The following is a 15,823-nucleotide window of genomic DNA, read 5'->3' as shown; positions in this document are numbered from 1 at the left end:
TATTTTATTACCAATGGATTATTCCCTTTCCCCGTGTTGTTTTTTTGCCCTAGTTTGTTTTGCCCTAGCTGTTTTTTTTTGTTGTTTTGTTCTAGTTACCCATCTCCCCACAGACCTGTGCTTTTGTTCCCTGTTCCTCCTCCCACTGAATGTCAGTCCCTCCCCAAGCCTGTCCCTTTCTCTAGAAACTTCCCTATCAATTTTGTATCCTTCAAAACCCCATTGGTTTGTTTAAGTTGTTCTCCTCCCCTGTAATCTCCTATCGGTTTAAATATTGTATTCCCCTCCTTGTGTTCCACCCCCAGTTTCTCCCACTTGGCTAAAAATTGTATCCTCCCCTGGACCTCCCCTGTTTATAAGTTGGTGTATGGCTTTGATTTAGTGTCCTTCTGTCCCTGACAGCTGACTGGGGGCGGTCACTCTTGCTGACAGTGTTGGGAGTTAGTCGGGCAGAAGAAATCTGGCACTGCAGCATAATATAGAATCTTAGATCACAGGGACAGAACTTGTTCAGACTGATTATGTGAATAGCTCTGGGTATGTATGTAGGCACCTGTGTGTTTAAGTGGTAGCATATTTAAAAGACCTGTTTGCTTGTCTTGGTTTTCTTATCTTCCTTTGTGGTTTACAGGATCTCTTGACATAAATGTCATATAACAGGACATGGCAGTGATTATTCTTTAAAATGTCTGGAAATAATAATATGTGTTTCTTCTGACACTTTGTGTCTTTCTTCTTTGTGCAGATCATGGAAGAAGGAGAACTACCTTGGCTTTTGGTAAATGAAATTGGTGGCATATGTGAAATACTGCATAGCCATGTGCCATTCCTGAAGAGACATTTCCACCTCATCACCATGAAAGAATTTCTTGAAAACAGAAAGGATGTTGGCAAAAATGTCCAAGCAATCTATTTGTGGTGGCACAAACCAGTCATTGACAAAGAGCTCCTCCAGAGCCTACCAAACTTAAAAGTGATTGCGAATTCGGGGGTGGGGATGGATCACTTGGATCTGAAGCTTATAGCTAGCTTTGGTGTGAAGATGGCTAATGCTCCACAAGCTGTTTCCAGCACCACAGCAGATACTGGGATGGCTTTGCTGCTAGCATCTGCTAGAAGACTCATATAAGGTAACATCTCAATTCTTTTGTGGCTTCTAAAAATAATACAAGATTTGCCTGCCATTAATATGACTTTTCTTAGGGTTACCTGTAGTGCACACAGTTTTATATTAAATGTGAAAATGTAAGTATATTGGCTTGGCAAACAGAATAATCAGTATTTTAATATGTTTTATTTATAATAGGTATACTTAAATTATTACATTAGGCATACATGGCATTTATTTCAAGCAGGTATAAATAAAATATGATGGCATAACAGTGCTATGACCAAAAGTGGGGGATGCCAAAGATCGGATATCACTGAAGTCACAGCCTGGCAGAGGAACTTAGTGTGGGAGGCAGCAATGGGGTATAACAAGATTATATAGAATTGTGGGAGACCCTGAGTTGGAAGGAACCCACAGGGCTGATAGAGGCAGGGCATATTCTTGGAGACTGAAAGGTATTGTTGCAGAATTTGGGCATTTAAGGGGCATTAGGGAGTAATAATAGAGGCAGCCTACTTCAGTTTTTGTTAATAGCATCCTTTCTAGTTTCATCAACAATTTTTTCTTGCTATTTTGTCAAATAGACCTACCCTTGGCTTGGTTAGAAAGCCTCTTTCTTCAGGAAAAAATCCTTCAGATTTATCCTTTTGTATTTACCTGACTTTGACTGGCCATCTGTACTACAGGATTCATAGAAACTCAAAGGGGATTTGCGTCCCTCTAAGTTGGTTTCTACCTCACAAAGGGGAGACAGTTTAAAAGGAAGATTAATTTCTTGTTCTCATGTAGATGAGAACTATCCCTGGTGGCATTTCTTTTAGTTCTGAGTTTTCTGATAGACTGAGCTTTTTCCTGAGTAATTTTTGTATCCTTTCACAATATTCTGCTTGTGTTTTAGAAAAGCTGGCAATATCAGAAGATTTAAATATCAAAAGGCTGTCACCTTGCAAGAAGTACTGACACTGTGTACATAACTGTATTTTATGTGTTGTAGAAATATCCAGAATTGTGCAGGTTTAACAGGTAATTACAGAAATTACCAAGTTGTGATTTTTAAAGAAGTCTCACTTTTCTTTCCAAGGAGAGTGGCAGATGTAAAGAGGAAACCCAATATCTGATGGTGTTCTCCACGTGATATCTTCAAACTCTGCATTGTTATTGGCAATAATTATTTTGATTGTTGATGAGGAACAGGGCAATATTTTCATGAGTCTAAAGCAGTAATAATATTTTTGGAGGGATTATATCAAAAGGCTTTCTGTAGTATGGTGAGAATAAATTGCATTATCATCTACAAATGTAGCAGGGAGTGATGATACGTTAGGGTGTTACCTAGGACATTACATTAAAAATCGTGTTTGTAACCATTACAAGTACGCTATAGTAGCACAACAAGTCCAGGCTCTTTTGCCTTGTTCCTCCGTGTTGGACCCCATTCATTTCCCATATTTATGTGTTTTTCTTGCAGTCCATAACATTTCAATTTCTCCAAGTATGGACTACTGTGAAGCTGATATTCTGGGAGTTAAAGTTGCTGGAGCTACTCTGGGGATCATTGGCATGGGCTGCATTGGGTATAAGATTGCTGTGAGAGCCAAAGCATTTGAAATGAGCATTTTGTACCACAACAGGACACAGAGGTAAAGATATGTCTTGACCCTAATTGCAGCAGAAACTCTTCCAGATAGTCAGTATTTTCTTTTCAAGGAGTTATGACAGAAATATAGCAAGAAATGAGGGAATAGGGCCAAGATGAAAACAAAAGGAAAAAAAAAATAATGGTTGTCTGAAATTAGTCCTGTAAAGAGTTACTCAGTGATTAAACACTTGGAAACTTAATTTAGGTTTTATATTAGAAATTTCAAAGTTTCCTGCAGAAAAATGGAAATCAACCTTATGCTTTTTTATTCTTATCACATTGTACTATAGTGACAACATAACTCTAGTTGTTGTTCATTTTTTTCCCCATATTTTGAAGTTCAGAAGGGATATTTTGGAAACAGTGCCTGGAAACTAGGAAGCATATACTTGGCAAAATATGACTGAGAGCTGTTCTTAAGAAAATCTTGGTTTTTTTCTCAAGCCAGTAGAAATTTTAGCAAGTATTTAACTCGATTTCACCCTTTATTTCTAGTCCCTCCTTCCCTTGTGTATCTGGGAATCTGAACCTTGTTAGACATTCAGCTCAGGGGCTCTTCAATTTGAAGTGAGCAAGAACCCCCTGAGCCACTCAAGGCCTTTGAAATCAGGCAAGGTGCAGATCATGAGCAGAACAAATATTTACTGCTATAAACTGTGGCCTACCGTGAGAGAGCTTTACTTCTCTGTGACTGGAGGCAGAAGCTGCAGTGCTAGGATGTGGCTTTCAGTGATTTTCCTCATAGGCAGACTGCTGGAGGAGGATCACTGCTTTAGCTAGCTGTAGGCAAATCACAAAGGTGAATGAGGCCAGGAATTTTTAGCCATGCTTGGCATTCCTGTTTCTTCAGAAAAACAGCTGAGCAAACTTACATTTAAAAGAAAGTACTCCTTAAAATATTTCAGAATTTCTTCACAAACCACAAAAAAAAAATTAAAAGACACAAATCCCTTTGTTATTTTTTTAATGTGTATCATCCTCAACTCCCTCTGTTTAATATTCTTCAGTCTTTAAAGTAATATTTATGTAAGAGTGCTGTGATGAATTATCAATACACAGTGCAACAGAAATTAAAAGCCTAAAGTATATTTAAAGTATATTTACACTTCCAGCTTGTGTGCTGAATCAAGGTGTCCTCTGCATGCTGCAAAACTGGCTGCAGTTCCATTCTATTCTTTTCCCTCTTACTTTCTGGTCCTTGGCCTGAAAAAAAAACAGCGAAGTGCATTTGTTAGGAGAGACATGGGTCAAAGTTATATTGAAGTTGTTTTCTTAGTGTGATGTCTTTATTTCTAGATTAGGGAGGAGATAACAAAGCTCTTCTTTTGCAACCAGAAGCAGGTGATGACACATGATCTCCTATCATTGCTTCTTCATTTCCCAAAGTTCAGACAGCTATATTTACAAAAATGTGAGAAATGGCAAGTATTCTTCTGCGCTGTGAAAAGTTCAAACTAAAAATCTCTTTACTCTGGTGACTTTTTCTGCTGAACACTTTACTCTGTGAATGTCCTGGGGCAGCCAGGAGCCTGGCAAAGAGCTGCCTTGCTGATTTCACTCATAAAAAAATGACAAGCTTACTGGGAGTGCCAACAGGATGAGGACCCCTGCCATGTCCAGAGCATGCATGGGTGAGTTCTGGTGAATACCACTCCTCTAGTTTAAGCAGTGATTGCATCCTTTAAGATATACAGGGGATCCTGGAGAATGGACTGTGTGCTGCCATCTGCTTCAGTGCTCAGCCTTAGTTCATTTGCAGGCTTCATAAGAAGCCCTTGGAATCCTGCACTGGAGTGGCTGAGAGGCAGGCATGCAATCTATCCTGTGCTGTAGGGCTTGAAGCTCTCCAGAAGGATCTAAAGACTGAGCTGAGGGTAAATTCACCTTCGTTTGCCACCTGTTTCTATATGGATGTGATAATCAGATCCTTTTGTTGGTATTCTGGTGATATCATTGAAGAAAATGTTTCCTTGACTGAAACGTTTTTTTTCCCCACTAGGAAAGTGCAAGAGGAGCAAGCTGTCAGTGCCACTTACTGCAAAAAGATAGACAGTTTACTCCAGCAGGCAGATTTTGTGATGCTGGCGGTGAGCCTGACACCTCAGACACACAAGCTGATTGGGAAAAGAGAGCTGGAGCTGATGAAACCCACAGCTACCGTCATTAACAGCAGCTGAGGTACCACCCAGATCCATTGGCTGGTCTCACAGCATGGTCCTGCTGTGTCCCACAGCATCGTGCTGCATCCAGTGCAGCTGGGCCGCATGGTGAGGGTGATCAGGAAATTCCTCCTTCTCCCCTTCCCTTCTCTCTTTGCTCTCTGCTCTTTACGTGCCAGGTGCACTCAGGGACACTCTCATTCCACCCCAGGTGCAGTAGTTGACCAAGAGGCACTGGTGGCAGCTCTGCCGACCGGTGTTATCAGGGCCGCGGCTTTGGATGTCACCTCCCCAGAGCCACTGCCCAGGTTGCCATCTCTGCTTATTCCTCGGGAAGGATGGGGGAGCCCTGCTGAGGCCAGAGGCATCCCTGCAGCAGGCAGGAAGCTGGCCCCCCTGCCCCTGGCCTGAGTTGGGATACAGTGCCATGAATGGGAATGGGATGCAGCCCAGACACAGGGGCTGATAACAGACCAAAGGGAAGCCTGGGAGCCAGGAAACAGCAGGAGGCAGAGAAAGCATTTAAACCCAGTCCTTAGAATCACCCCCTGAAGCTACAGCAGTGCTTCACTTGCAAATTGCTTTATTAGAAAGTGCAGCTTGCCAGTTTTAATGGGTGGAAGCTGCTTGAGGCCTAAGACCTGCTGCATAGGCAGGAGGTGTCCTTCTCCACAGGCTTCTTTCCACGATACAAGGCTGAAGTACTGCAAACCTCTTGGCCATAGAGACTGCTTAGCTTCTCTAAAAAGACTGCTCTACTAGGATGGTGCCTTTTGGAGTAAACTATGCTGGCTGCATTTTGGGTTGTGAGGAGTTTGGTCTTGTGTCTGTGTGCAAATAACTACAGCTCAGACTATTGTGTAAGGCGAATGTGTCAGGAGGGCTTAAATCCTCTCTTCTGACATAGTTCTGTGAGAAATGCATATTATATAGCTCTACGCAGATATTTACCAAATGGATTTTGATGTAGGGATTAGTAGTGCTGTATTAACATTTTAATAGTGGATGTAGTCTTGTAATTAGAAGGTAATTTTTTTGTCACAGATAAGAACTGTTTTAGTGTAGTTTGTTTTTCTTTTCTCTCCCTCTAAGAAAGGAAGGAGACACTCTTATCGAATAAGCAACCACCAGACACCTAAATCTTTCAGAGAAAAGTATTTATTGCTTTCCTAACAAGAAGAGATGGGCTCCGTCCAGCCTCTTTGGCGCTGTGGGGATTAGGTGAAAAAGTTGACACTGACCAGACAAGATCCTGTGTTTGAATGGAATTTATGCATCATGTATGAATTGTATGAATATGCAACAGACTATTGCTCTTAAGGATTACTCCTTTTGTTAGAGGGTGTCTTTTTTCCCCCCGCGGCCCGTGCTGCCTGGAAAGAGGTACCCAGGCGTCCGTAACTCTTTGTCTTTATTGTCTCATATTGTCTTAAATCCTGATTGTCCAAATTATTATTACTCTGATTGTATTACTATTTTTATAATCATTTTTATTACTATTAAACTTTTAAAATTTTGAAAACAAGTGATTGGCGTTTTTCACAGTTCAAATTACTGCTTCATGGCAGAAGTGTGTTTCTGGAGAGAAGAGCTACTTATGAAGTCTTTGCTTGTCCTATTGCAGTTCAAAATTACTTCAATATAGGTGCTAAGGTTCTCTGGGGCTAAGTGGGACTTGTAGAGTTGTATCAAATTAACTTTAAATACTGTGCAAAAGCTAAAGTAAGACTCCTCTTTATTTAGAAGAACAACAATAGTTAACTCTTTTTTTCTTTTCTTCCAGAGATCATGCATTGTTAAAATTAAAGAGCGTCATTATAACACCTCACCTCGGCATTACAACAGACAAGGCCACCTACATGATAACAGAGGAAGCAGTTGAAAACATACTAGCAGCCCTGAATGGTCTCCCCCTACCCAGTGAAGTGCTCCCTAGCTGATGTGTGAATGGATATTGCATATCTTTTTATTCTTCTGTCTTTTTGTTCTTATTTTTCCCCTGCACATCAGCTCTAAAGATCTTGTTAAATACAAGAATGTCCATACACCTCACTAAAGCTTGGAAGGAAGCAGTTTGCCATCGTGTCAGTTGTGTTTATATAGTTTCTCTTGTCTAATATAAATCCAAAAGGCAAATAAACACCCAGAGTGGCAGTGCTATGCCTTTTGTTATGTAGGATGACTTTAGGATTAGTATTATTTATCCGTAAAATTTTGTAGCAAAGTTGCCATTAAGTGCAACCGGAATTTTGGCTGGGGCCTTGAGCATCTTTACAGAATCTTTGTCTTGCAGGTGTGCTGGCCAAAATACACTTTGCTCCATCACTTTTGCAGCTCCAGGAAACAAGACATTGCAGCTTTTCAGGCACAGCAAATTGGCTGTCAAGAATTTCAAGACTGCCCCAGGGGCCTCCCTGCTCTCTGAGGTACAGGTGCCCAGTACACATTTCATTGTTACATGTATAACCTTGAAAAAATAAGTTAAATTTATTCAAAAATAAAAGGCTAAGCAATAAATTACAGAGCTGAAAAACAAGGTTACTGTACAATAAAGGAGAAAAGAGGAAAAAAATGCCTTTTCTTAGATCAATATCCTAAAACTGCAGAAAACACACAAGGCTTTTGCACGTGCAAACTTTTCTCAAGTGAAGAAGCAAATAAAATCAGATACAATACTTCATATCTACTTAAACAATTGTACATGCTTGGCATTTGCTTGGAATTTCACTCCTACATCTGCAGATATTTCAAGAATCTGGGCTGATTAGTTTCAGAAGTGCTCCCTGCCAGGGGGTGCTTTAGAAGGGAAGACACATCTTCCTGTCAGTCACTGGAGTGATGAGTTGATTTACACACAATACCTTCAATCTCATGGTTACTGAAAGTGGATCCAAAAATGCAGTGGCCACATGAGGGAAGAGATGATCCATTATAGCTCACTCCATTGATTCAGGATTTTTGAAATATGTTGATGTGCAAAAAGTACATGATCTGGAATAAAGTGCTGATACAGAGGTCTACTGGGAAAACTGGCCTTACCTACAGCAGCTAGACAGGCTGATACCAAATAACACTTTATGATAGTTTATAGCCACCAAAAACAAATGCATCACTTGGTTTGGCCTTGGCTGAAGATTTCCTGCCTCAGCTTTTTTTGCCTGTAATAAAATACTGCTTTATAAAACTTAATGTAGACATAGGAAATGTATGTCTTTATCCAGCTTCATGCTTAAGCTATTCTGTACAACCCACCTGAGAGATGTATGCATTGCATGGTACAAAGGTTTTATGGTAATGCAATACTTCAAAGCCTAAAGCTAAGAAATAACTATATGCAAGCACCTTGTTAACACTGCAGGCATCAGCTCATCCTGCTTATTATTAACAGCAATATTTAATGATGGGGATGAAGTCCACAGACTATACAATACTTCCCTCTACATACCCACAGACCTCACTCATTTCAGTACTCTGTGCAGTGCTGGTATATCAGATCCCTTTCTGTAAGAGAAAACTGGCAAACAGCAACGATGTACACACAGTGAAATTCATCTTAACACACTACATGGAGGTCTGTAAGGTAGTCTACAAACTAAATATACTTAGAACATGATAGTGCACTGGTGCAATTGACAACTTCTTTTCACATATGATGCTAAACATATAATTTCTGTAGAGCTGTATGAGCTCCTGACCTATAGCTTGAAAATTGGATGTTCAAGTTGCACAAAACAGCTTTGAGAACATCCAATTCTCTCCACATCTAACCACATAACACACTCATTTTCTTGACATTTGATATGTATGTCCTGGATTTTTGCTTGGAGTAATATTCCTTTGACTGTTATTTTTTTGGCTCCTCTGACTAATTCCTCCTTCATTTTGTTCATTCAAATTTGTGGATTTGATATACAAAGGTAAACACTATTGTGTTGGCCTCCCAAAGGTTTTTCTTTACCTTCAAGACTAAAATGTGGCAGGCCTCCTTTCTCAGACTTGTGTCTTTGAGAGGGACTTTACAAGGGTCCTTCGATCTCAGATGAGCAGTAAGTTAAAAGCTTACTCATTACAATCTTACCACTAAAGCAGTTTGGAAACTTTTTATGTGAAAGAAGTAATGTGTAATCATTTTATGTTTTTTTAAAGGAAGAAAATGCCAGCAAACTTAACTAAGAATACAGTTAATGTTCTATAACTCCATATTACTAGTTAATTAATTTCTGCTTCAAAGTTTAACCATTTGAACTTGAAATTAATGTAAGCAACTGATACTTAAAAATCATCACCAAGATAACAAGAACAGTTTATGGTTTTGTGTAATTGATATTGTTATTATATTTTATTTTTTATTACCAATTTTATAGAGGATTGGTGTTAAACTTGACTGTCTTCATGTTCAACACATCAAAGTGTATGTGACAGAATCCATTCTTTTGAAAAGCACTACAGTAGTCACGAGAGACACAGCAGCCCCTATGGCTGGCTATTCCGTAGTTGAAAGGAGAAAGATTCCTGGATGCCCATAGCAGTGGTATGTCCTGGCTCCTGAGCTGCTGTGACCCCAGAAACCAGGCATCCTCCCCAGTGGATTAGAACCACCTGCACAGCCAGGGGAATCACTTCAGCACAACTTCTGTGAACTGAGAACTGAAGCTGTACTTCCCAGTGCCCATCACTGGATATGGAGATCGAGGGAGGTGGTTCTTCCCCTCTATTCTGTCTTGTGGGATCCCACCTGGAATGTTGCATCCAGCCCTGGGGTCCTCAGCACAAAACAGATATGAACCTATTGAAGTGGGTCCAGAGAAGGCCATTAAGTTATCACAGGGTTGGAGAACCTTTACTATGAAGACAAAATGGGAGGGTTGTAGCAACCTTACAGTAGCTAAAGGAGGACTGCAAGAGAGCTGGAGAGGGACTCTTCACAAGTAGTGACAGAACAAGGGGAATGGCCTTCAATTGAAGGAGAGTAGGTTTAGGTTAGGTAGTAGAACAGAGATTAGGAAGAAATTGTCCTCTTTGAGGATAATGAGGCAACAGAACAGGTTGAGCAGAGAAGTTGTAGATGCCCCATCCCTACTGGCGTTCAAGACCAGGTTGGATGGGGCTCTGAGCAACATGGTCTAGGTGAAAGGTGTCCCTGCCTGTGGCAGGGGGTTTGGAAATAGATGGGCTTTAAGGTCCATTCCAACCAAAACCATTCTGTGATTCTAAGATACAGACCAAGTAACCTTGTCAGAAAAATTCTCATGTATTCTCAGCTGAAGCTGGCACAGGACTGCCTGCAGCTGAGCTAACATCTCAGGTGTCCAAGCACCTGAGCCTGCCCCAGCTGCTTAGCTCTCAAAGAGAGATTTTTAGGGTATTCCTAGAATGATATAGGTTGGAAAAGACCTTCATTTGTACAGTGAGAGCTGTCACTGGTGTCTGTCGGTCAGAGACAAGTCTTCATCTTATGTTAATTCATGCGCACAGCGCGTAATGATCAGCAGAAAGGCCAGACCACGTCCGGTTTTCAAAGACAGTATGGAAAACACAGCGTGCAGGACGTTAACGCAAAATCCCGACTGTACTGAAATCACGAACAGCGCAGAAACACTCCTACAAAAATACACAATCACTCGTGAGCTCCCCTTGCTCTCTCTCCGAAGGATTGGGGTACCCGTCCCGTGCCCTGGCATCGCCTCTCCTCCCCCCTGGCCCCGCGGGATGCCCGGGCGGGGCGCGGGCTGCCGGGAAGCGCCCGCCTCGGCGGCCGCTCCCGCTCCGCCCCGCGGTGCGCCTGGGAGCGGCGGGCACGGCCGGCGGGGTGAGTGCGAGCGGCACCGCGGGACCCGCCGGGACCCCCCCTGCCGGGCGGGGACAAGGTCCTGGCCCCTCGGGCGGCTCCGGGGGCAGCACCGGGCGTTGGGGTGCGGGGACTCCCGCTGTCCTGAGGGATCCCGCCCGGGCTGGCAGCGGGAGGGATCTCGCCCGGTCCCAGCCGTCCTTCAGGGCTGGAAGAGGCCGCGGCCGCCGCTCCAGCTCCCTCCTGTCTTTAGTCCTGCCGGGACAGCGGAAAGCGCTTCGCTCGCCCTGGGCAGGGAGAACTTCCCGGGACACCGCGCTCCGGGGCCGGTGGCCGGGGCACAGAAGGGGGAGCTGGCCCGGCAGTGCCGGTGCGGGAGCATTGCCCCTCGCAATGAGGGGCGGCGTGAGGGGGTCTCGGCTTTAACCTGAGATCACAGCCTTGGCTCTTTGCAGAGTCAGCAGAGTGAAGAGTGAAGAGTTGGCAAAGCACTGAAGGAGACTGAAGAAAGAAAGGGTAAATTTACATTCATGGGTAACTCCAAAGTTAATAATTGACAATTTATAGCTCTGTTACATTAAATGAGATTTTTACTGAGGTAATCTCATCAATGATAATTGCTTAGAAAATTTTAGAAGTGGCAGAATTTGCAGACTAAAAGATACCTTTCCACTCACATAGCTGCATTCTTAAATTATCGTGACTTTGCCTTTAAATATTGAACATTGAACAGGAGTAACTACTGGTTACTCATTTGTTTAAGTGTTAGTATACTTGGTATGCCAGAAATGTTTTCTTATTAACAAGATTATATAGAAATTGAACATCCTTCTGAATAACACAAGGAGAACCCAAAAGACTTCTGCATGTGTGAGTGGTTATCTTTAGCCAAATCCTTCATCAAGTGGGAAAACAGAACGCAATTGAGCCAATCAGTTCCTGGTTTTTAGAAAAAAAACGTATAATGGATCACTTCAGATCATGTCCTTTTGGTTCTCTTTGCTTTTGTAGGGCATGGAGAGTCAGGAACTGCCTTATGTGCTAGTTGACTGTATAGGAGGGAGGCTTGGAGTATATGAAGACCATCTTGGATTTCTGAAGAAACATTTTCATCTCATCACCATGAAAGAATATCTTGAAAACAAGACACTTCTCAGCAAAAAGATCAGAGCTATCTATGTGTGGTATCACAAACCAGCTATTAATGAAGAACTGCTCCAAAGCTTGCCTAACTTGAAGGTAGTTGCAAGTTCTGGAGTGGGAATAGATCACTTGGATCTGAAACTCATCTCCAGCTATGGCGTGAAGGTGTCCAATACTCCATTTATTGTTTCCACTGACACTGCAGACATGGGGATGGCTTTGATGCTGGCATCTTCCAGGAGACTAGTGGAAGGTGATAACTTAAATGATCTTAGTTTTTTCATAGAAAAGATGACTTCAAAACATGCAGAAAATGTGTGCTGATGCAAAAGTAAGCTTAACACTAGAAATATGGGAAATAGGGGCAAAGGAAGAAGTTAAGACAAATCTGTCTTGTTGACAATAACTGGCATCCTATTTCCAAACTGGCATATTGGCAAGGTAGAGTTGTTCCTTCTTTGGACAGCTCTAAATTCAGGCCTCTTCTCCCTCAGCCCACAGCCACTTATTCATTGTACTTGTTCATTGCAGTCTTGCTTTTCAGGTTGCAATAAAAGGGGATTAATAGAATGTATTCTCAAGGAGGTTTGAAGCCTGTCTTTGCCAAGCTGCCATGTATCTGAGTCATTATGAACAAGAAATCTGCCCACCATGCTCTGTGTTTCTTTTCCCTGTCAACCTTGGTGTATCTGCAAGGAGGCTGGGAACCAGATGGCCTTACTGCTGCTTTGGCCTTACCTTCCTTGCTTCCTTTCTTGCCAAAGAGAGGCTGGGTATGTTTCTCTCCTGAGCAAGAAATCAGTGTCAGCAGTCCTGTGTACAGTGCAGCATTACTCACTTATTGTCCAGAAACAATACATTACATGACAATACATTACTGCTCCTGTGCTTCTGCCTAGTCCTACGATAAAAAGTGTGTGTGGAGGGGAAGTAACCAAATGCTGGAACATCCTTTAGATTACATAATTCTTATTTTGCTCTTCCAAGGCCATGAGATGGCAGTCTCCCCTGACACAGAGTATTTCCCCGCGGACTGGCTGGGGGTTGAGGTTTCTGGAGCAACCCTGGGAATCCTGGGAATGGGCAAAATTGGTTACAAAGTGGCTGAAAGAGCCAAAGCCTTTGAAATGAAGATTTTGTACCACAACAGAAATCAGAGGTAAAGCTTGTTGCAGTTCTAAGGCAACTCTATTTTGTCACTCCTTTTATGTGTTATTTGTACTTTTCACTGTGCTTTCACTTTTTACAGTGCTCTTTATTTTAAGTGGAAAAGTGCATACACATATTCCAAGATAGTCATTAATTTCCCAATTTATACAGAAAGAAAGTCAGGAAGGAATGGGAGAGATATACCTCACTGTTCTCCCTGTTAGTTGGGGCTCCTGACTTCTTCCTGTCATTGTGGTGACATTGCAATGGACTGGAAAGGAGAAAACTGGGAGGACTTAACTCTGTGATTTAGGTGAGGCAGGAATTCAGGCAGAGACATCTCACCCTTCCAAAGCCACGTGACAATATAGGGCCAGACTTGCCAGTCTGTTTGCTGTCTTCTAGATGAGGTGTATGTGCCCTGTGCCTCTGTGCTCCCATCAGGCCCATTCCATTCTTTTCTTTTGTGGGAATTTGATGAGAGCCAGCCAACCTCATCCTGATACAGATCGAGTGTGCCAGCAGGTTCTGCAGTGTGTGGTTTCAGTGAAACCATCAGCACTGATGCACAGCACAATCAGGCTGTTGCTGACATAGATTTGGGAAGCTTTAATCTTGTCTCTTTCCTCAGTAATTTTCACATTACTTACTCAAATTACTTGATTTTCACAAGACATCAGTCTTGCTTTTGGGTAGGAAAAAAATCCCTAGCACAGAAATTGTGACAGAAATGCATTTGGTTTATCGTTTATTCAGTGCATTTATGTCATACCCATTTCTTACTTTCCATCCCCACCATACTGCAAATTTGTGTACAGTTCACTTGGTGTTGTGGGAAATAGCTTGATCTTTTTTTTTACTGAGTTTCAGACAAGCAGCTAACTGCTTTGAACTACACAGCAAAGATAAAAATACATTTAAAGATAAAGAAACATTTTCTCTACTGGTGATTTGATATTTCCCTTGTTTCTTGCTGCTGCAGTTTAATTTTGGGATTTTTTCCTTCAGAAAAAAGGAAGAAGAAAGTGCTGTTGGAGCTGTTTACTGTAAGAAGATGGATGATTTGCTCCAGCAGTCAGATTTTGTATTATTGGCTGTGACCCTAACTCCACAGACACACAAACTGATTGGGAAGAGGGAGCTGGAGCTGATGAAACCCACTGCTACTCTTATTAATATCAGCAGAGGTAAGGTACAGAATAAACAAAACTACATTAAAGTTTGGTGGCATGACAAGTCCTGGGAAAACCTCTAATATGGAGGCTGTCCCTCTGAAATTTTCCTTAAATTTTCTGATTTTTAGTTTATTTAGACACCCATGGTCATATCTCAGTAAAATATTTACATGTTCCCATAATAAAGAGAAAGTAGATCTCTGAAATGTTAGTGACCTTGGAGTGTTAGAAGCCCATGTGTATTTATATATCTCCTACTTAAGCCTTTTATTTATTTAATGCAATGTTGTTGCTCACACACATTAGGGTGGCACAGCCTACCCTGACACCTGGCATTCTGTTTCATTCTGCTAATTCCCCAATGCACATATCCAGGCTTCTCACTCCCACTGCACCACACTCCACTGCTGCTTCTGCACTGTGACCATGGCCTGCCCTGCTGTTTGCCTCACCACTTCACCCAAAAGAATATTGAGAGGACAGTAAAGAACATGAAAATAAACATATCCTTCTTACTGTAACCCAGGTCTGATAGTGGATCAGGATGCTTTGGTGGAAGCCCTTCAAAACAAAGTTATTAAGGCAGCTGCTCTGGATGTGACATATCCTGAACCTTTGCCAAGGTAGGACATGTATTTATGTTAAAAATAAAAGGGTGTATGTGTGATGTTCAAACTGAGTAAAATTTTGTGAGCATGTGAATGTTGCATAATTTTGTTAGTAGGAGTATATGAGGTATGTGCACTGGTCCTGCTGAAACTTTGTCCCTAATCCTGTTTCAGCCAAATAAAATTCACACTTACTCATTTGGAGGATTTGTTGCATAAAACCCCACCAAGCTAGGCAGCACTTTGAACTCCTCTGAATATACTTGGGTCATGCAATTAGGTTTTGTTTTATTTTTAATTATTATTTTCCCTGACGGCCTGCAATACTGATGAAATACTGATGAGTGTGCTGTGAGTGACTAGTTCAGCATTTCTTTTCCTCTCCTAGGGATCACCCCTTGTTAAAGCTGAAGAATGTTATAATAACTCCTCACATTGGAAGTGCCACCAAGAAGACGCGCTGGGTTATGATGGAGGAAATGGTAGAGAGCATAGAGGCAGGCCTCGCGGGTCTTCCTATCCCTCATGAGGTTCTGCCCTGAAGCAGCTTGCATTTAGGATTAATGCCATCAGTGCAGAAGCAGCAATTTGATCACTTTTCATGTAATTACTTCGTGTAATTTCGTGTTATGCAGATAAAATATATAAATCACGGGTTCAATTTATTTAATATTCAGCAGCAGTTCTGTGTGGAAAACTGCAGTGTTTTGTCTTGATCTTCAATGGAAAACTCCAGAGCACCGAGTCTTGCCTCAATGTTATTTACTTTCCGCGCATCCCCTTACAGCTGTCCGCCGATGCAGCAGCGAACTGAAGGACATGTAAATGGTGTCTTAGAGGGACCGCCCGGCACAGCCACAAGCGCAGCCGGCGTGTCGGGACGGCTCCTGCCGCCGCTCCGGCAGCAATCCCGGCCCTTGGGTGCGTGCTCCCGCCGCGGGCCGGAGAGGGAGCCAAGGTCTCAGTGTGTGCGAGCCCTGCCCAGCCTGAGGGCGGCTCGGCCTCTCTCCCTCCTTCTCTGTCTCCTTCCTTCCCTCTCCGGGACCGGCCG

General features: G+C 42.4%; 2 protein-coding genes across 2 annotated transcripts; both read left to right on the top strand.

Moving 5' to 3' along the window:
- The first annotated feature begins 429 nt into the window (after positions 1 to 429).
- Positions 430 to 6,849, top strand: LOC115901050 (probable 2-ketogluconate reductase). Its single transcript, XM_030943345.1, is given in 6 exon segments — positions 430 to 537; positions 746 to 1,130; positions 2,580 to 2,751; positions 4,750 to 4,928; positions 5,121 to 5,217; positions 6,693 to 6,849. Coding segments are annotated over 5 exon segments (987 nt in total). The 5' UTR covers positions 430 to 537; positions 746 to 748.
- Positions 6,850 to 10,677: 3,828 nt separating this feature from the next.
- LOC115917644 (probable 2-ketogluconate reductase) lies at positions 10,678 to 15,508 on the top strand. Its single transcript, XM_030971852.1, has 7 exons — positions 10,678 to 10,718; positions 11,153 to 11,213; positions 11,709 to 12,093; positions 12,828 to 12,999; positions 13,998 to 14,176; positions 14,691 to 14,787; positions 15,161 to 15,508. The coding sequence occupies exons 3-7, from the start codon at positions 11,712 to 11,714 to the stop codon at positions 15,312 to 15,314; spliced, it is 984 nt and encodes a 327-aa protein (XP_030827712.1). The 5' UTR covers positions 10,678 to 10,718; positions 11,153 to 11,213; positions 11,709 to 11,711; the 3' UTR covers positions 15,315 to 15,508.
- Positions 15,509 to 15,823: the final 315 nt, after the last annotated feature.

Source organism: Camarhynchus parvulus, chromosome 2 (genome assembly GCF_901933205.1).
Source record: "Camarhynchus parvulus chromosome 2, STF_HiC, whole genome shotgun sequence".
Taxonomy (NCBI): Eukaryota; Metazoa; Chordata; class Aves; order Passeriformes; family Thraupidae; genus Camarhynchus; species Camarhynchus parvulus.
Note: the sequence above shows the minus strand (reverse complement) of the source record. Positions and strands in the feature narration are given on the sequence as shown.